The sequence below is a fragment of the Falco punctatus genome (assembly GCF_963210335.1).
Source record: "Falco punctatus genome assembly, chromosome: 1".
Lineage (NCBI taxonomy): Eukaryota > Metazoa > Chordata > Aves > Falconiformes > Falconidae > Falco > Falco punctatus.
Window position 1 is genome coordinate 93,829,098 of NC_137580.1, and position 20,284 is coordinate 93,849,381.

The following is a 20,284-nucleotide window of genomic DNA, read 5'->3' on the forward strand; positions in this document are numbered from 1 at the left end:
ACACTTAAATCTAGTCTTACTCAAATTCATTAGCTGGAAGGGAGCATAAAATGCCACCTTGCAAAAGGACACGTTTAGCAAGGCAAACTGTTTGATAGACTAGTCTGTCCATGACAGCTTCTTTTTAGACTATGTTTTATTTGAGAACCTTGAACTAATTGCAAGTTCCATGATCAAAAGGAGGGAAAAGCGCATTGCATTTGCAGCTCCAGAATAACATCCATTTTTGGTTGTGAAAGGGCTGTGACTGAAGTTAATGGATCATGAGGGTGAAACTTAACGTGTCACAGACTAATGAATGCTGAAGATGAACAACCCATAGTTTTTACACTGCTGTTTGACCAGCCTGAGCTACCATCTTGCACTGCTTGCAGAAAGTATCCTCCATCATCAGCAGAATGGGTTGATTACATTTTGAGGTCTCACTGTGATTAAACCTCTTATACTTTGAAGCAGATATCAATACAAGGTCCTTTGGGCTGTTTTTAGATGGTTGTCTCATTTCTTAGAAAACAATGAGTAACTTACACCCATTTTGTTGTATCGTGTTCAGGATCTAGGCTTTGCTTATTTCTGTGTTAAAACAAGACTTTCTGAGAGTAAACTTGAGAGAAGTACTTGTATCTATTTGTAAGACTTAAAGACCTTTAAAGAAAAGTTCTCTCTTTTTACTCTACTTTTTCTGTTGTTAATATCATGAAATCAGCGCCATCTCATTCCATTTCTTGGGCAAGTTTGTGGGTTTAGATGTTGAATGGTCATACTCCAGCCTCTTCCTGCCAGGATACAGAACCTGCTTTTTAAATTCTTGTGTCTCCATTTTATTTTGACTGTACAGCGTTTGAACTATCTGTTAGGAAACTATTAGATTTGTGAGTAGGGCTAGATGATAAAACTTTCGAGGGAGTGTTCTGCTTGGTCAAATGCAAATCTGGGTTTGACTGCAGCTGGTATCAGTGCAGTGTAGTACTAGAAACTCACAGAGATTTCATTTGTTTTTTTATTGTGCACTGATTCTATATTGCATTACTGATTCCATAATATCCTATTCTTGTAATTCATGGTTGTCATTTGTATTTCTGACCGTAGCGTAGAGCTTTGCCACTAATTGTATTTTTCTTCTATATGTCTGGGAGAGGGGAAAGGTCAGACCCTAAATATAATAGGTTTATATCTTCAAAATATGTCACTTTTACAATTCATCTTTATTAGCTATCCTGAGAGGTGAGAATTCAAAAAATGCTTGTTTTTTCCTTCTGTGCAGAGTAACTTTAAAATGGACAGAAAGTGTTCATACTCCAGGTGCTTCAGAGTTAAGAATTCTTGGGTTTTAATGTTAGATGAGCGCTTAACAAACATACTGGATCTTAATCAATGAAAACCATTTCCTAGTCATATTTTTGGTCTTCCCTCGAGGTGGAAGTATTATTTTCCAGTTGTAGGGATCCGGGCTGCAAGTGGAAGGTGTGCCTTACAGTCTTACCGCTTGAGGTTCCTTCATCTTGACTTCAGAGTTTCTGTAAAGCTCCAAGGCTGGTTCTTCAAGGGGGATTGTAAAGGACCCTATTACGTGAGCAGTGCCTGAGACTAAGGCAAGAGGTGATGCAGAGGCTGAGCTCTGTGTGTAGAGTGACGCTGATGTGGCATACTTGCAAACGGATGAGCTCTAGTAGGCGCTTCTTTATGAGCTTTGCAATTTTTAAGGCTAGAGTAGGTGGATGTGTGGTGATCCTGGGGCCTGGCTGAGGATGGGACTGTGCCTCAGGGGCTTCAAACTGCAGAGATCAGCCTGACAGCAGGTATTCATAGCATAAACCTCCAGGATGTTGTACTGCCTCAGCATAAACTATCCAAGAAGTCTAAACCAGGTCAGAAAAGAGAGTCTGGCTCTGTCTGAAAGTCTGCTTTGAACCTCTTGCTGACAGAGGGGGCTGTTAGGATCTGCAGGGAGAGCACTCTTCAGCTGTCACGGCGCAAGTATGCTTACTTGCATTAGCAGCCCTCTGAAAGGGTAAAAAAAAAGTAATGTTGAAAAGGAGTTCAGGAAAAAAACCCTGAGCATCATCCTTGCCCATGGATTGAATGCTTTACTGGGAGGTGCAGAACTGGTCTGTATGGGAGTAGGAGGTGATGAGTGTTCTGCCATCGCCCCTGGGAGGAAGGGGATGTGTTCAGGGGCAGGGCAGCACTCTGGATCCTGGTGTGGACCCAGTCACTCTGTCTGCCCAGGGAATGCCACATGAAGGGGAGAGCAGGAAAATACTGGGCTTCTGACTTTGTTTATGGCCTCCACCCTCTGGAGCAGCACTCTGCAGCTGGGCCTTCCCTTGCTCGGTCTATCCTCTGCTCTACAGTGGGCCCCCCACACTCAGTCTGCCTTCCCATGCTTGGTTCAGCCTCCAGCTGTCTTTGGCCTTCCCTCTGCCACGGTTCTCCTGCCCTGCTAGGCTTGACCTGACCTTCCTTGTGTACCTCCCACACTTGGTTTGGCCTCACGCTCAGCTGTGGGCCTTCACTCTGGGTTTGGCCTTTGCTGTGGATTTGGGCTCCAAGCTCATTTTTGACGTGGGCATCCAGGCTCCAAGAGTTATCCCACTCTTCATTCAGTGTTCCCTCTGGATTAGCCTCCCAGGTGGACCAGCCTCCTGCTTTGCAGTGGGCCCACAATTCTGGGTCAAGCCTTCGCTTCTTGTGTGCCTCCAGCCCTCATTTTGGCTTCCACTTTGGAATTGTCCTCGCACCCTCCTTCTGACACCCCTTCTTCAGTGGCCCTCTACTCCTGATGGTTAGGACTCCCGCCCTTCTTTCATCCTATCCTCTGCTGTGGGCCACAACTCTCACATACTTGGCTTCCCAACCTTGTGTCAGTCTCAAATGCTTGGTGGGCCTCAACCTTCCCTGTTTTGGCCTCAAATCTGCAGTGGGCCTCAACTCTCCTCATTTCAGCCTTCTACCCCTATTGCAGCCTCCCACCGTTTTGGCCTCCAGTCTGCAATGGGCTCCAAGTCTTGTCCATACATGCCCTTTGGGTCTTCCACCTGCAATTTGGCCTTTGCTGTGCAATGGGCCTCCCACCATCACTTCAGCCTCCTGTCTTTATTTTGGTTTTCCCATTGCAACAGCCCTCAGCTCTCGGTTTTGGTCTCCCGTTTTGCGGTGGGCTTCCTGGGGTCAGCCTCTGCTCTGTGGCCAGACCTCCGTGCTTGATTGGGCTTCTGCTCTCTCACGAGCCTCCCTTACTTGGTTCAGCCTCTCACCTTGTGCCAGGCCTCAATCCTCACGCCAGCCTCCCATGCTCAGTTTGGTTTCCGCTCTGTGTTCAGCCTCTGGTTCGCTGTGGGCCTCCTGCTCTTGGTCTAGCCTTTTCCTCCATGGTGGGCCTCCTGTTCCATGGTGGCCCTGCCCTCTCCGTTTGGGCTCCGCTCCCCTGAGTGCCTGTGCGGCTGTTTCGGTGGCAGGGGACGGATGCAGTGCTGTGGCTGTCTGTCCTAGCCCTGCTGGGGGGCTGTGCCGTGCACCCAGGGCCTGGGGTACAAGCTGGCAGCAGGAGCCTGGCGTGGGGCGGGGGGAGCGCATCAGGCTCCAGGGTAGCGGCTGGTGCACTAAAAAGTGAGCCTGCGGATGCAGGATGTGGCGCTGGCACAGCTCGGGGCGCTGCTTTCCTGAACGACACTTAAATCTGTACTCGTTGCAGGCCTCAAAGCTGGAGAAGCAGAGCAGTGTGTCCGAGAGTGACTACGATAACCCCACTGTGCCCCTGGAGCTGGAGGAGACGGGGTAGGTGCAGTGACGCAGAGCTAACAGCACAGCTCCACGCTGTCCGAGGGTGGGGAGTTGTGGGAGCAGCCAGTTCTGTCCCGCAGGGCTGACCTCTGCTTTGTCCCTTTGCAGGTCAGGCAGGAAGGGCCGGCAGAGGAGTGTCATTTGGCAGGGGGAAGGATCCATCCCTGAGGACACAGACACAGCCCCCAGCTCCAGTTTGCCCAGTACAGAAGATGTGATTCGGAAGACTGAGCAGATCACTAAGAATATTCAGGAGCTGCTGCGAGCGGCGCAAGAGAACAAGCATGACAGGTAAGGCGTGAGTGCTGGAAAAGGTCCAGAGTTGGTGAGAAAATGGAAAAAAAAAATCCTTCGGGCCACCACCACCTGCATTAACACTAGAGGTGCTGATTTCACACCTACAAAACTTGTAGCTCCGTGGTGTTTCCTGGTGTACTGGAGCTAGTGCCATGGGGTGAGTAGGGATGAGTGACCAACCCCAGTGGTGGTGGGAATGTGCATGCTCCTGTCCAAAAAGCCGGTGCAGCCCTCTGCGAGTGGGCTCTGGCTGCAGCACTGCCTGCCCTGCCCACAGCTGGCACAGGGACAGGGAGCACTTGGAACAAAGCGCTTGTGAAGTCCTGCTGCAGAATGAATGTTGGTTTAGATATAAATCAAATGTGTTGCTAGAGAACTTGGCGTAAGTTCTTGGACCTTCAGATCTCTGCGTCCTTAGGTGAGGGTGCCCCACAGAGGTGTGGTAGTAACACCAAGTCTTGTTTCAGGAAGAAGTTACAAAGGCAGAAATAATTCAGCTTTCCTACTGAAATCTTAGTACAGATAATGAACCACCAAAATCTGTTTTTAACTACTGAGTTTAGACACAGACATAGCTGAGTAAGCAGGAGACTGTTCATCAGCATGTCAGGTAGCACATAGCTTCAGCTCCCTCCTGGAGCTTCTGGCCCAGCTGAACAATTAATTTTCAGAATAGCTGTGAGTAAAAGTGACACTGCCCTTGACTGATCATCAGGTGGTGCTCCTGCAAAGCTCTTCTAGAAGACTAAATAAGAGTTACGTCTTCCCAGGTACGAACACGTTTTGGCTCTGGGACACCTTTGGTCTCCAGAAAATCTGAACTTGTAGACCGGCAAGTCTTTCGTTCTGCCTCCCACCCCAAGTTCTGTGCCTGTCCTCGCCTGTGAGAAGCGGCTGGCGATTGATGTTAAGCCCTCGCTTCCTGCCTTGCTGAGCAAAGTGCACAACAATGAGGCCACTTCTCTTCTGTGTTTTTTCCTTCTTGTACTTTTCTATTTTTAGAAGGACAGTGCACGGCCTCTCCTCATGCCAAATGGCGAGTTCTAACGTGTTTGTGCTGAGCTGGTTGCCCTTGTCCATAACCTTTTCCACTGCAATCTCTCATTGCTAGTTTCTCACGGAGAAGTTTTAAATGAGTTTAGGTTTTATGTCTATCACAGTTTTTAGTATTTGAATTATATTTAAAAAAAAATCATTGAAAGAAACAATGCAGTGTACCTAGCTTTCACTGTTAAATTGAATATAATTTTAAACAACTTGTTACATTCTTTTTTATTTTCTTTTCTGTACCATGTGTGGAGTGGGGTGTTTGCCAGTACTTCAATGAGTATAATCTTGCAAAACACTGAACTATGAAGCTGCTGTTCCTCGTTTTCCTTTTCCCTGGCTTTGTCTCAGTGGGCTGAGAGATGCACAGCCTAGGACACGCAGAAGACAGAGTAGGCTTCTTCCACCATCCCCTTCTTGCAATAGGGGAACACTTCCTTAACAAAATGAGATACTTAGGGCTGTAATAATACATCTTCCAAGCTAGTGTTAGGAATGCTGTAGATAAAAATCATGCGCTGCATAGATAATTGGAGAATAGTAAAACGATGCAAGAATATAATCTATTAATGAAACACCTTCTTCCTTTTTTTTTTTTTTTTTTTTTTTTCCCCCTTGCTTTCTTCCGTTCCTATTCCTGTGCTCAACTGGCCGAGTAGACCATTAGAGCGTGTGGGCACGCTCAAGCTCAGACATAGCCTCGGCTGCTTCAGCACGCTGGTTCCCTGGGCTGAGAGAGCTCCCCTGCAGCCTCTGACCATCCAGCAGCCCGGTCCTGCCTCCTGGTACTCTGGCCTCTGTCCCTGCCTCCCAGGCACAGTGTCCTTTCTCTTTCTCTCTGCTGCCTCTTTCCCTCACACACCATCTGCACAGGGGTCGTGGAAGGCTATGCATGAAATGCTTTGGGGGACGATGGAATCACAGATAGCTAGTACAGAGCGTTATGAACCTGTGGGATTACCCGTTCAGTCAAAGCTCCCAGTATTGATTTAATGGGGAACGGAATCACAGCCTGGAACTGGCTCTAATGTAAACGATTCTCCTGTCTCTATTCTGTTTGTTGTCCACTGAGGTAAATTAAATTATGACAACTAACAGCACAACATGTGGTTGCTGCTTCTGTGCTCTGTTGCAAAAGGAGCAGAAGTTTCACGGTTCCCAACATACAACACTCCCACCTGACAGCTTTGGCCCTCGACTGTTTATACAGCTGGCATGTCAAATGAGATCATTTGTATCTTGAATCAATGAAAAAAGATGTGTGTTTATATAGTATCTTCCAACCTGACCAAAATATTTACTGTCTAAAATAAAAATGAAATATAAGTGAGGTGTTCTTTGAAACGGAACTTCCCAAGTTCTAACCCCAGGAGTTATTGCCAGTGACGAATATCAGGACTGGAGGAAGAGGTTACCACAAGTTACTGCTAATGATGGAGTATTTTTTTTTTTCCAAGATGTCACTACTTGAATGTCTTCCTGATGTCTTACTGGAATGTGTGTAAACTCAACAGCTTATTTCACAAGCTTACAGTGAGTGTTTAGACTATAAAATAAAGCCAGTCCTCCAAGACACGCTGTAAACTTTGCAGCTAACCTAGAGAACATATTATGAAATACCTGCCATTAATCTTGGTCTCTTTCATTCAAGTTATTCTTAGGGCTCTTTCTCTGCCTTGTTAGTGAAGGGTTTAATCAGCAAACTGGCTTTTTAATGAGGTAAAGTACTGTTCAGTGTGGCTTTCAGGGAGCAAATTAATTGTTAACTCAGTAGCAGAATGGGAATGACAGTGAACTTGGAAGACTTGACTTCTAGTTTATTTGGAAGAACTTGTGATTGAGACAAAGGGAAATACTCCTTTTTAAAGCAATTTTCCTGCATTGCCAAAATGACCCCAGTGTGTTGTGTCTTTCTCAGTGAATTTGCAAGTGACCTACTTTTGCACCTTTGGTGTTGCAAGATGACTGCATAAATAATAACCAGGGTTGGGGTTTCTTTTTGCTTGAAAGGGCAATGATCTACCATAATCTACAGATGCTGAATACTTTTCTCGAATGCTGTTGCTTTGTGATTTTTGAGATTTTCTTGCTTAAGATTGAATCATGTTAACTAACTTATGCTAAAATTGAGCCTTTGAAGCATAAAAAGGAGTCTTTTGAAAACAGATTTTTGACAGACCACACTAACACAGCACTTCACAGCAGCTTATGGTAAATAGCTTCAAGGTCTATTTTGAACAGACCCATTTTCATTTGGTATAAATCAGGAGTGAAATCTATGAGGACCAAATCTGCCAATTAGCTAACTCAGCAGAATTACTGAATATTCCACCTAAAACTCACACACTGAAAGTAGTTTGGAGATGCATGTATCTGTAAGCTGCTGTATAAGAATTGTGCATTGTCTGTTTACTGCGTATAAATTAATCCAAGAAGGCATCTTGGTGTTAAGTTACCTTCATGTGATGTTTTACCTTTAGTTAAACTTAACCAAAACAGCGAGGTGTGAATTATGTACTGAAAGTTTGGCATGCCCCATTCTCAGTAGGTGTCTAGCCTTCCAGTTTGTGAAATGAGAAAAAGGAAATATATGCATGATGCTGCATTCCTGGCTTGAACTGATACAAAGATGTAAATAAATCTCCTTGGAACCAAGGTGTGTCCTCAGCATGCATCTCTGCAGCAAACAAAAGCTTCCAGCCTGGCTGCTGACCCAGAGAGGCATGTTTGTTACAGGGATTGCTCAGAGTGGCTGAGAACTGATGGGTGAAAAGCTTACAGAGGTCAGACTTCAGGTCTTGCTAAGTGTTTTGAACATAGTTTTTTTTGGTAACTTAGGTACAAAGTGGTTTTTTTAAAGGTTTCTACTTTAACTTGCACATGGAAAAGTAGTGCAGGAAAATTGTGTTACTTTAGAGGTGTAGACAAGACAGTCCTATAAATACCAACTCTTGACTGTCAAATTACTTTTAAGTTTGGATGGACAGAATTCAACTCTGAAACATAAAATCCATTGAAACACCCTTGGTTTTTTTCAGCTGTGCTTCTGAGATAACTAGATACCTTCAGCTGCTTAGATCCTTAGCAGTTTAAAAACTTTTCTTTTAGTAGTCTGATTTTATAGTCTTGCTGTACAGAGAAAGCTCTTTCAAAACAAACGCATAGCGATTGTCCCAAAATGGCAGCAAGTTAATCTACTTATTTAGAATCCCACATACGAAGTGGGGTTTTTTAATCTGCTTTTGATCATCGACACTGCACTGAGGGGGAAAAAAAAAAAAGTTGCTTTTTTTCCAAAGCACCTCTGTATCACTAGATTCTGTTTAAATATTTTCAAGCTGCAGAATCTTACTTTGTGCCTGACTTACATGAACCAGTGTGCTTGAGCATGCTGTCCCACACATAATAATATGTCATCGTGCATACACCAAACAGAACGAGCTGAGCAGTTTTCTGTACAACTTGGAGATGAATTCTAGCATTTGAGTAGTTGGGCAGGGGGGGAGGCTAGGAAATGCGTGTGTATGAATTAATGTGTGATTAATATTCACAGACGTGTTTCCATAATTGCATTAAAAAATTACGTTTTCTGACAATGTTTGGTATTATAGGTGTGGACAGTTATTCCTTTAAACAAACTTTGAAGAATAATGAAAACTTAAGAAATAATTTTGCATTATTGGTTAAGTTCTTGCTTTTTCTGAAGTTGCATAGTTATATACACGTTGTGCCTGCAGTATGCTGGGGAATGCTAAGGAGACTCTATTCAGTCACCATATTGTGGATTGCACTAGCTACTTCAGATGCCTTCAGTGCAGCCTACAATGACATTTTTAGAATACATATGGGGGGTTTGTTAATCAGTTATTTTTAGGATAATAGCCACCGACTAGTAAAATGAAAGAGGAAAGGGAGTCTTTACATCATGAATAATACCTTGTGTCTTTTTGCAGCTATATACCATGCTCCGAGAGAATACACGTGGCAGTAACGGAAATGGCAGCCTTGTTCCCAAAAGTAAGTACCTTCCAGCATTAAGATGTTTTTGGCCTCATTCCTTATTAGTAGATTTCCCTTTGGTAAATGAAAACCAAAAGCCAAAGGTAGGGAGAAATGACTAGGTGTTTTTGTCACATCTTGCATCTTTGTATTTATTAGCATGCTAATGTATGAATCCAGGCCTTTAACGTTACTCTTGAACTTGACACTCTTTGGAATTGCACGCAGTTCCTCCAAAACTGGAGGCTACTTGCATCTAGCCTGAGGAGTCATGTGGCTATATGGAAATTTTGCTAGGCTCATCACCCCCTAGTCTCCCTTTTGAGTGCTGTTGCCTGGATTTCTTACTTGCAGGTATGTTTAGATTTGTTACCCATCTACCAAAGCGACCGGTTTCTTCACAGCAAGTTTAGGGAGTGAAATGTCCACGAGTTTAAGTTTTTATAAAGTCTTATCTACCTCTACAAAACTGCGAGGAAAATCTAGTGCTGTTGTGTCTGCCTGAACAGATTGCTTTGTGCATGCCTTACCCTGATGTCAGCCAGGACATGGGCTGGGTAGCAGTAAATGGGCACTAGAAAATCTGTATGACAACTTCCTAAATGAGAGAGCACGAAGCAGTATTCCCTGTGTGCTGCCTGGCAGCGGTTTGAAATGTCCCTGAGAATGAGGGAGGAGAAATTCCGTGAACATGTTTCATCCGCCCCTACCCCACGTCTCTGCAGCAGCGATGGCTTGTAACGTCTCCTACAGCCCAGGGAAGTCTGTGCAGAAAGCTGGGCTCTAGCAGCAGATGTCCCGTATTAAAGAACATCAGTACACGACCCTGAAATGATTTTGTTGTTCTGTCTAGTTCAACTTCTCCTTCCCTTTCCCAGAAACCCAAATCTGAACTGGTAAGGACTTCTTTGCGTCTGCTGACATCTAGTGCCTACAGACTCCAATCCGAGTGCAAAAAAACCCTTCCCGTGGAGACCTGCCCTACGACAGACATCCAGCTGGTCACGCAGCAAGTTATCCAGTGCGCTTACGACATCGCCAAGGCTGCTAAACAGCTGGTTACCATCACAACCAAAGAGAACAACAACTGAGTCGCACTTGGCTTTTTAGTCTTGTTTTTTAAAGGTTGGATTTCAAATACAGGTTGGAACTATTCAAATTTTTATTAGAAAAAGTAAAGGGGCAAGAAACTTTTTTTTAAAAAAAAAACACCTCAGTATTATTTTTGCATGTTTTCTAACAATTTTATGATTAATTTAACCCACTGCCTTATTTTGTGCCTGTGTTGCCAGTTTAGTTACAGATAATAGCATGTTGCAATTAGCTATTGAGCCCATATCACGTACCAGCGTTGTATCAAGCTCTTGCTAGATGTTTCCTTGGGGCCACGTTCTGCTTTCAGATATTGCTTGCAAAACTCCTGCTGAAGTCAGCTGCAGGTATCAGAGGGCAGAATCTCACCTCTGGTTTGTCTGTCCTGGAGCCTCCTGCACTGTGATGCTGCTGTCCGAGAAACCTGCAGCGAAACAGGCTCTGAAGGCTCTGGCATTATAACTGCTAACCACCAGGAAGAAGGTTGTAGTCCTGATAATGGAGTACAAGCCGAATATTATCTGTTCCCATATCAACTGTTGTGCAATAATATGTTTTTAGTCTGCTAAAACAGTGGTAGTTGTGGGCATCGAAGCTTGTTACATGTAACTGTACACGGTCTTTGTCACTTTACCTGTTTTGGAAGGAATTTGAAGCTTAGTAGTTATTTCTTTTAGTTGTCACTATGCCATTAATATATGTTTGATGTTACTTTAGGGCATTAGTGGTTAAAATATTATCTTTTGTTTCAGATTTAATAATTCATTCTTAAGTTTCCTACGGAATTTTTTGTCATCTTCAAGGCACAGTCTTGTTTGTAGCAGCATTGTTCAGTAATTCAAGATGCAATTTCGTTAATTCTGTGATGATTAAAAACACAAAAAAGGAATTTAGAAGAGTGCCAGTGCAAAAGCAGCTACGTCTGCCATATCATATAACCTCTGTACCTCAACATATCCAAATGTGAAAAGATTTCTTCTACCTAGTAAGTTTTATGCAAATCTTTCAAAATTTTACAAGCTACATATGGAGTAACCCACACAAGGCTGCCTGTCAGAAAGGTAGATGGGTAAAAAACATCAGTGTTTCAGGTTTTTTCATGTGCATGACAGTGCAAAAAACTTCCAAAAAATGTGTCAGTCCGTAATTTCAAAAATGAGAGGGTTTGGGGGAGTCTTAAATTCCATGGGGGTGGGGGGAAATCACTAATTTTTGCCTCTGCCTGTGTTGCATTTGGAAGCGTGTTGTCATTTTCAAGGAGCTGGCCACAGCAAGACTTTAGAGCGGTCTTGTAGTCAAGAGCAAAGTTAGGAAACTGCAGGAGCTGTGACATGGCAGCAGTTGATTAAGCAGGTTTATTTGACAGGAATGTTTGTGTCAGAAATGGCTATCTGCTCTTCCCCAAACAGGGCTGTAGTCTGCCAAACCCATAAACTCTTCTTCCAGGTTTGCTGGTGAAAAACCTCAGGTGAACGAACTAAAGTTCAGTGGTTAGTTCCTTCTCAAATCAGTGTGTGTTTATATATACATAGAAACACACACAGAGTCCCATAACACTGTTGGATTCTTCTATGTTGTCATTAGCTCCCTTTCAGAAAAGTAGTGCAAGTTTAAGGGAGTAAAGGAATGGAGAGAGCAGATGACAACCCAGTAAATTAATGTTCTTCCTTGTGGGGTTTCTTATTTCGTTTCTGCATTTCTGAATTCCAGAACTGTCTCTCAACTCACAGGAACACAGACAGGCTGGGATTAAAACTACAGAAGACACTTGTAAAACCTGCTTCAAAATTATGCTACTGGCAATTAAATACATTGATCACCTTCTAGGAACTCTTCCTTAAATTGGCATCATTGAAAGGCAGCGCGTGGTATTTGTAAACGGGACACCACTGTATGCTTTTCTTTAATACACTTTGGAAACCAGGTAAAGTAGGGTAACACTGAATTATGTTTTATCAGTTGTTTAAACTTGCCTCTGTACCAAAACAAACGGACACTTTGGTAACAGCAAGCCCTTGTTCCAGCTATGCTAGCTCCAGATTTTGTAAAATCAACCATTTAGCTATAAAAGCAAGGCCAACCCACAACTGATTTCCCACTCTGTTACTTTAAACAGCATTTCTGCATCACCACTCCAGAACCACAGTGACTGTGGCGCAAGAGAAGTGATTTTTCTGATGTTCTTAGTGAAACAGGACATGGTCTGAGCACATGCTGATGTGCTGCATCAGCTCTTTTTGTAAACGGGCAGAGTGGTTCAAAACCAAGGGTGGAAGTGAACAGTAGTAAATAGACTAGCTCTCAGATCATACAGCAGTGCTGGTCAGTAGCTTTATAACACCTGAAATAACAAAGGTGGGGTTTTCCTTTTATGCCTAGATCTCATCTTTTTTCCCCCTGTAAACAAACTTGCTCTTTCTTTACAAAATGCTGCATAGGAAAGTAAACATTTTTTTGCCTTTTTCCAAAACTTGTATTTATCAGTGTCATTCTGTCTGTACAATATTTTTACTTAATCTTTTGTTTACAGTATTACTATAAAATGCTAAAACCCTTTTGGTATGGGAAGTTACTTGGGCTTATTTGACTGCTGGTACTCTGGAAACCTTTTCCTAGATCTTTTCTTTATAGTCAAGTAAAGCACGTGGTGCTGAGATGGGACCTGTCCCTGTGAGAGGACCCGACACACCAGCTAAAGCACATTGACTGACTTTAAGCTGCAGTTGCTGATGATAATAGCAAGGAATCAAGTGCAGTCATCAACTACAACTCCCCTTCCCTCCTCTTGTTGCACATTGCTTATGTAAAGAAACAAATGGTTGTGCAGGTTGCAATTATTATTTATGAAACAAGTTAAACACAACATTTAATGAAGTCTTCAGCACCTTATGGATAGGAACTGGACATGTTAAGAATTACTGCTGCAGCACATCACCTATCCAGTGCAGTGTGCATTATGGATTGACTCCTAAAAGCCACCTTCTCAGAGGTGGGAGGCTGACATTTAAGTAGCAAATGCAGCGCAGAGCAGTTTATAGTTTGTGTTCCACAGGAGGCACAGATTCTTTCCTGATTTAGCTCCAAAGGTCTCATGTATTTGCTGTGTTGCCCTAGCGTAGCACGTACTGAAATACATCACAACTCCTGAACATGGAGAAAGTGAAGCAATGCAGTCCTCCAAGGATGCTCATACCTCCACGGTCTTGCAGCCAGTAAAAGTTTGCTCTTGCATTCAGCTGGGCTACAGCTAGATATTTTCACAAATGCACTGTGTTGCGTCTCGGCATCATTGTAGACTATTCCAAAGCCACCATTAATTTCAAGAGTTCCTTGACTCTTCGAAAGTTTTCTTTCTGTAGTCTGCAACTGCATTTAGTGCTCCTTCCTCACGTGCAAAGGACAAGAATCCTCAGGTCCATGCTGCCTTTGGGTAACTGTAGAGCTAACAGGGTCAAAACAAAGACAGTAACTGTGTTACGGGCTCTAGAATTAAACTTCCCTAGACCTGCTATTCAGCATGCAAAGGGGGTACTTTGCCAAGGTCAGAGTATCTTCCAAGAAAAGGCATCAGTATGATACTTTAAGGCAGTAACAACCTCCTTCCAGCCTTCCCTGACTTTAGTAGCTACCGTCTAATAAATGACAGATGTGTGAGTGACTCTGTAGAGTAGCCTGTATTTTAGTATGCAAAATACAATCGGCTGGGCAGGTGGTTTAGGTAGGGTTATCCAAATTAATCTTCATTTTTAGAGCTAGACAAAGCACAACAGAAGACATTGGGCACCTGAGATGCACTGTACCAACTGCATGAATGCAGCTGATAATGCTGAAAACTATTGGAATAACATCTGAGGCAGTAGCAACATGTCTGCCTCAAAAATTATTTAGAAATTCGGACCTAAAGCATCCATATCAGCAAAAGAGAAAAGCACTTTGTAAGAACTGCAGACCTCTGTTAGAAATGGCACCGGGGCAGGAAGGCCCAGTGTTCTGCCCAAGTGCTGTGTGGCAACTAAGGTGCAGATTTAGAAACACTGAGAATTGTGTTTGGGTGATGCCGCTGCCCTCCTCCTCCCTGGGCTTGCATGTCGGGGTGTGCCAGATGTACAGGCTTCCCCTTACTGCCGGTACCTACCCTGCTGCGATAGCCTTGCTCAGCCATGCGCTTGGCCTCCTGCCGCACTAACTCCTCATAGCACTGCCTGGCTGATCTCTCCTCTTCTTCCTCCTCCCTCCGGCACCGCTCCTCCTCCTGTTCTTGTAGGTGGCGTTCTGTCATCTGAGCACAGAGAAGACAGGGCTGTTACAGCAAGATCAGACACAGACCACTGTTCAACAGCTGGGTGCACATCTGGAAAGTGTGCCATACCTGCGCCTCCAACTCCTGCCTGCAGGCTGTCTTCAGTTCCTCCTCCTGCTCCTTCTCTCGCCTAATCAGTTCTTTCGCCTCTTCAAGTTCTTTAATCAGCTGCTCTCGATACTTTATAGACTCTTCTTGGGCTCGTCTGTTTAACTCCATCTTCTCTTGGATCTGGCGCTGTCTGCCTGCAAGGACCTTTGTGAAGCGAGAGGATTAAAGGAGACATTAAGTCAAGAAAGGGGCCAGCCTCAGAAGCAAAACTGGGGAAATCTCAGTGCAGATGGTTAAACTGTTCTCAGAAAACGCATCAGACAAGCAGAAAAAATTCTGCCCTGGTTGCTGAAGGCTGTAACCCTCTGGAGGGTGGAGGGTTACAGCTGGAACAGTGGCTTCATTGAACCAAGAGAGGCACCTAATCAAAAAAGGTCATCACCTCATTCATCAGGCGGTCTCTGGCTGCCTTCTCTCTTCCCCATTCTTCTTCCCTTTTCTCCCACACTTTTTTAGCTTCTTCTCTAAAGGAGAGAGGAAGAATATAGTTTAAAAAAACCCTGTATACTCCATGGGCATAGGCGAGCTACCCTGCGCTTCAGAGAAGCACTTGCGTTTCTCTTCAGATTTGATGGCCGGCAGCTAGTGTATCTGCCCCACCGGCGCTTATTTCAGAGAACTGCTCTGATCTCCCCATTACCAAAGAGCAGAAGGTGACTCACTGAAGGAAATGCTGGTTTGCAGCAGCACTTCTTGGATGCACCAATCTGCCACACCCACGACAGAGCCTTGGGAGGAAGCCTGCCTCTTAACAAGGCTATTACTTCACACAGGGAATCGATAGTTTAGGGTTTTGCTGGAAAAGCTGAAAATTTTGCAAATCTTTCCTCTGCAACAAAACCTTTTAACTAAAACGTGATGGTAGCATGCACCATCCTGTCACCAACCTAGATGCTCTCTGCACTGGGGAGAGCGTAAGTTGAACCTGAATGAGGAACCTGAGGCAGATTTTATCTACATACAGGCCCTCAGACACAGAAGGAAACCGCAGGTTTTGGAGTCACTAAACTAAACCCTTCCGCATCAGTAATGCGGAATTATTGAAAGTTGGTTACAAAGTAGCTGGAACTAAAAGGTCTTTCTTGCCATCTTTGTATTACTACCTTTTTTTTGTTACTGAAGCTGTTGCATTAGAGCTAATGCAACAAATTATGGACTAGATCTTGGGCTGAGGTAGTTGAAAAACAGCCTCAGATTTTGATTCTGCCCTGGCAGAAAAGCTTCAGGTCTGTCTGTGGTGGCAGGCTGAGCACCTATCATGGTACTCTGCACATGGACTGAAGGGGCAGAGCTCACTTCTACTGCAGCATTTCCAGAACTGCAAGGCCAACCAGTCAATGCTTCCTAATGCCCACTCAGATTTAACACAGATGGAGCTCTGCCAACCAGGCAGGAACACTCAGCGCATGTGGTCTCTTTAGATGGTGGGCAGACCCACCTGAAGAAAGTCTGTAGCTCTGCTTCCCTCTGTTTTTCTAACTGGAGCTGTTCCTCAATGACGTGTTTCATCCATGCGACATCTGCAATAGCTTGTTCTCGTTGCGCAGACTGGCGGTGCTGATCCTCATCTTCTTTCTCGAGGAGGGCTAACAAGATTTGCCTGTCTATCTCCTTGAGAAAAACCACAAGATTAAGAACTATTCAGCAAGATTAGCAACTATCCAGCCTGAGTGGAGGGCTACTCTACAAATTACTGGTGACAGTGTCGAGTGCGTGCTCAGCAAGACACTCAGTCTGCTGGCTTCCTCATGGCCCCTTTGCTCCAGGCCCGTTCACAAGCTGGAAGGGGCTTCCTAATTAATTATCTGTAGGCATGAGGCAGGCACATAAATGAAACACAAAGACCAAGTTTTTTCAGCGCACAGTATCTGTAACGTATAAATCAAGGGGTACTTTCTCTTACCAGCTCCTCCTGTATCTGCTGAGCTCGTCTCTTTAACTGGGCATGGCACTGATGCCTCAAAAAGCGACTGAAGGAGAAAAAAGAAAACATTCAAACTGACTCCAAAGCCCTAAGTTATTATACACCAGCAGAAGGTACATCTATGACAATGGAACTTACAGGCAACAGAGGTACTTGCTACCACTAACACGAACAAAAAGAAGTAACAGCACCAATGAGCTTGCTCATTGGCTGTTCTGGGCACTTCCATCAAAACCCAAACATTTACAACCCAGTGCTGCTATCTGAACTATCTCCTTGTGCCACAAGTACTATGGCAGATACAGGAACAGGTTCTAACCAAGCCCTGTGGAAACAAGCTACACTCGATCTCATACCCAAGCTCTTTCTTCTTCTGGCGCTCTTCCATTTGTTTCCTTTCTTCCTCCAAGTTCTCCAGCTCCCACTGCTGCTTTAATAAATTCTCTTGTTCTTTTTTCAGCTTTTTTGCCTGAAATAAAACAACAACAAAGAAAGAGTCTTGTCAGAGACCTAGGACATCCCAGAAAGCATGTTTGTACCAGAGTTTGCACCCCATTCTGCTCCTCTGCAAGAGTCAAAATCCTCACTGCAGTAAATACTCCACATTAATTTAATTTGTGTCTCGGTGGCTCACAGCACAAGGCACACTGTGAGGAGCTCCAGCTGACAAAGCCTTGGACCTGAACTTGTCACACTCGGAAGTTTCTACAAATCTGTTTCTCATCTGGTGATGCACAAAGGGGTGCTCGCGTTTCCAGAGGAGCAAACAAGCTACCAGAATTCAGTTAATACACCAGTGTTCAGGGGAGGGGTCTACAATACTAACATAAATTATGTCACAGCTAACTTTGTTCCAGGTTTAACCTAGCAGAAATCTAGAGGGAAGAGGTCAGGTCAGGTCAGTGTTGCTGTATTTCCAAGTGAAATAATTAATTTTCTTCTCAAATGAGGAGAAACTAAAGATTACCTCTGTCTCCTGTAATTTCAGTTCTTCTATTTGTTGAAGCAACATCTCCGCTTGCTTCTTCTCTTCCAGCCGACGCTTCTCTTTCTCTTGGCTCATTCTTTCCAGCGCTTCCCTTCGTGCACGTTCATACTGATTTTCATAACGTTTTTTCTCTTCAAGTTCGGTTGCTTCTTGCTTTCCAAACCAAAAGAAAACACAGCATTTAAGGTTAGGCTAATGCAAAGAAACAGCCTCTGGCTCAGGAAAACCATAAATCAAACGCCTGCCAGCTGACATGAATTGGGAAAACACGGAACAAAACATGCTAGGAAGGAACACAAGGACAAAACAAAACTGACCATTGCCTGGAAATGGCCATCAGTCTCTACACAGGACCCTGCACAGATGTGATGCTAAACACAGGTGGTCTCACAAATACATTCAGATTTTCCTATTACAACCTAGATGATTGTTTTAGTTAACTCTGAAATGTGTATTTGAAGGCCTTTATTATTCTTTCACACCAAAATCGCTGTATTCCCATATCTAGTACGTGAATATTCAATAGTGAGCTCTTGCAGCTTTGCACTGGCTCTGCACTGCAGTTCACCATCAGTTAGACGAGCGCCCAGTGCCACACTGAATCCCACAGCCGACAGCACTGGATTTTCTAAGAGGCAGATAGCGTGTACCCCGTGGCTTCGTTAAAAAGCATCCTTCCTGTTAGCTCCAGTCATTCTGTGGACACTGGAACTCCCCATCACGTGCATGAGCACGGTGATCTCATTATTTGCTTCAAGACTGATACGAGGAAACGAACAAACAGCCAGTTCCTATTCCTTCCACATTCGAGCTATGCCTGTACAGAAAAGCAGGCTGGCTGCCAGCCAGGTCAAAACACACTTCTACATATTCATGCGTTTCAGGAGCTGGCCCTAGTGACCCGTAACACCTGGGCTACGCCAGCATACCTTGGCTTTTTGGATTAGCTGATCACCCCAAGCCTCTGTCACATGCTTCCTGTGCAGGTCCGACTCCACCTGTAGACAACAACAGTCATGGCACTGCCATTAGTGCTAAAGGCTCTCCTGTCCCCCAGGATTTACTGGACTTTCTGGAGCAGCATCTGGTCCAGCTGTAGCCCCAAAGTCCAAACAGGATCTGCCTCTGCAGAGGCACGTTTCTGGGTGCCCTTGGTGCCCACCAGGTCTCCAAGATGAGGGCCAATGTCACACACCAGTTCTGGGAAGCACTACAGTGACACCAAAATAAGAGCTATGGCGGCTAGGGCACCATGGATGAGCAGGTAGATTTAAAAAGCACCTGAGGTATTTATATCATGGGCACTGAAAACCTGCTCTGCACCAGAACAGCCTTCTGACTGATTTAAAAAAATAGCAGCTTTGGGAGGACTTCTTTCACAGTTAAACCATTTCACTCTTTGCCTTTTGCCTATAAGAACTTGGGACAATTGCCATGATCCAAGATGTATGCCAACAGCAGATATATGATGCTTTTCAAGTTAAAAACTGGTTTAGTAAGTGCAAGGCAAAGGGGACTAAAAAGAAAGTAACGTCACCTCACGGAGCTCAGCGTTGTTTTTCTTCCAGTGCTCGTACAGCAGCTGCTCAGCAACCTGGAAAAATGAGAGTTGGGTTCTATCAGGCCACAGAAAGCTCCCACACGCCAAACCCTCCCAAAGCAGCCATTAGCTAAGAGCACCAGTGCTGAACAACGCAGCGTGGGGTCTTCTGCTGAGCCCCCCCGAGTACAACCGGCACACCTAAAGCAAGGGAGCAGCCGTGGCCAGCTCACTGCTGGGAGATGGGGAACAAGCCCCGGGCTGTGGGGCCTGTCCCGGCAGAGCTGACGGGCCCCACCGCTCTCCTCACCGTCCTCCTCCGCTCCTCCCGGCTGGCTCGCAGCTCCTCGCACCGCTGCCGCATCCCCGCGGCCCCCGGGCCGCCGCCCCGCCGCTCCCGCAGCTCCGCTGCCAGCGCCTCCCGCTCCTCGCCGAGCAGCCGCCGCAGCCGCGCCCGCCGCTGCTCCAGCCGCGCCGCCGCCTCCTCCGCCTCCCGCCGCACCGTCGCCGGGCTGCGACACACCCGGCGTCTCAGGGGGGGAAGCGCCTGCCGGGGTCCGGCCCCATCATCCAACTTGGGCCCGGCTCCCCCAACCCTGGCCCGCCCCCCCCGAAACCCCAGCCTCTCGGGGCCCGGCCTCTCCCTAACCGTGGCCTCCCCCCAGCCCCGGCGTCCCGGGACCAGGCCTGGCCTCCCGGGAGCAGCCCACCCCCCATCCAACCCCGGCCTCCCAGGGTCCGGCTCTCCCAACCCCGGCCCGCCCCCCCAAAACCCCAGCCTCCCGGGGCCAGGCCCCACCATTCAACCCCGGTCTCCCGGGGCCCGGCCCGGCCTTCCCCCAACCGCGGCCTCCCCCCAACCGCGGCCTCCCGGGGCCTGGCCCGGCCTCCCCTCAACCGCGGCCCCCCGGGGCCCGGCCCGGCCTCTCCCCAGCCGCAACCTCCCGGGGCCCGGCCCGGCCTCCCCCCACGGCCCCCCGGGGCCCGGCCCGTACCTGGGCGGGAGGGCACGCGGCGCGCTCCACCGCGCCTGCCTGGCGCAGCAAATGGCAGCCCGGGCGAAGGAGCGGCTGGCCAACTCCCACTGCTGCCGGCTCCGCGCCTCCAGCTCCCGCCGCCGCTCGGCCGCCCATTGCTCCGGGGCCCGGCCCCGCGCCGCCCACCTCAGCGCCATCGCTGGCCCCCCCAGTTCCAACGGCGGCC

The 20,284-nt window shown here is 46.2% G+C and overlaps 2 protein-coding genes across 9 annotated transcripts in view; one reads left to right on the forward strand and one right to left on the reverse strand.

The window, feature by feature from the left end:
* GIT2 (GIT ArfGAP 2) overlaps positions 1-12,780 on the forward strand; it is a 34,195-nt gene extending 21,415 nt beyond the window's left edge. For all 8 annotated transcript variants that reach the window (XM_080375781.1, XM_080375783.1, XM_080375784.1 and 5 more), the window contains 4 exons: positions 3,695-3,777; positions 3,892-4,074; positions 9,081-9,144; positions 10,005-12,780. In XM_080375781.1, coding sequence (XP_080231907.1) covers positions 3,695-3,777; positions 3,892-4,074; positions 9,081-9,144; positions 10,005-10,217 — 543 coding nt within the window. In that variant the 3' untranslated portion in view covers positions 10,218-12,780. The remainder of the gene's footprint in view (positions 1-3,694; positions 3,778-3,891; positions 4,075-9,080; positions 9,145-10,004) is intronic.
* TCHP (trichoplein keratin filament binding) lies at positions 10,329-20,255 on the reverse strand (the record flags this gene model as incomplete). The annotated part of the gene is made up of 12 exons (XM_080375866.1): positions 10,329-13,660; positions 14,354-14,497; positions 14,588-14,773; positions 15,012-15,093; positions 16,068-16,240; positions 16,533-16,599; positions 16,910-17,022; positions 17,521-17,694; positions 18,471-18,539; positions 19,079-19,135; positions 19,392-19,593; positions 20,077-20,255. The coding sequence occupies 12 exons, from the start codon at positions 20,253-20,255 to the stop codon at positions 13,628-13,630; spliced, it is 1,479 nt and encodes a 492-aa protein (XP_080231992.1). The 3' UTR covers positions 10,329-13,627.
* Positions 20,256-20,284: the final 29 nt, after the last annotated feature.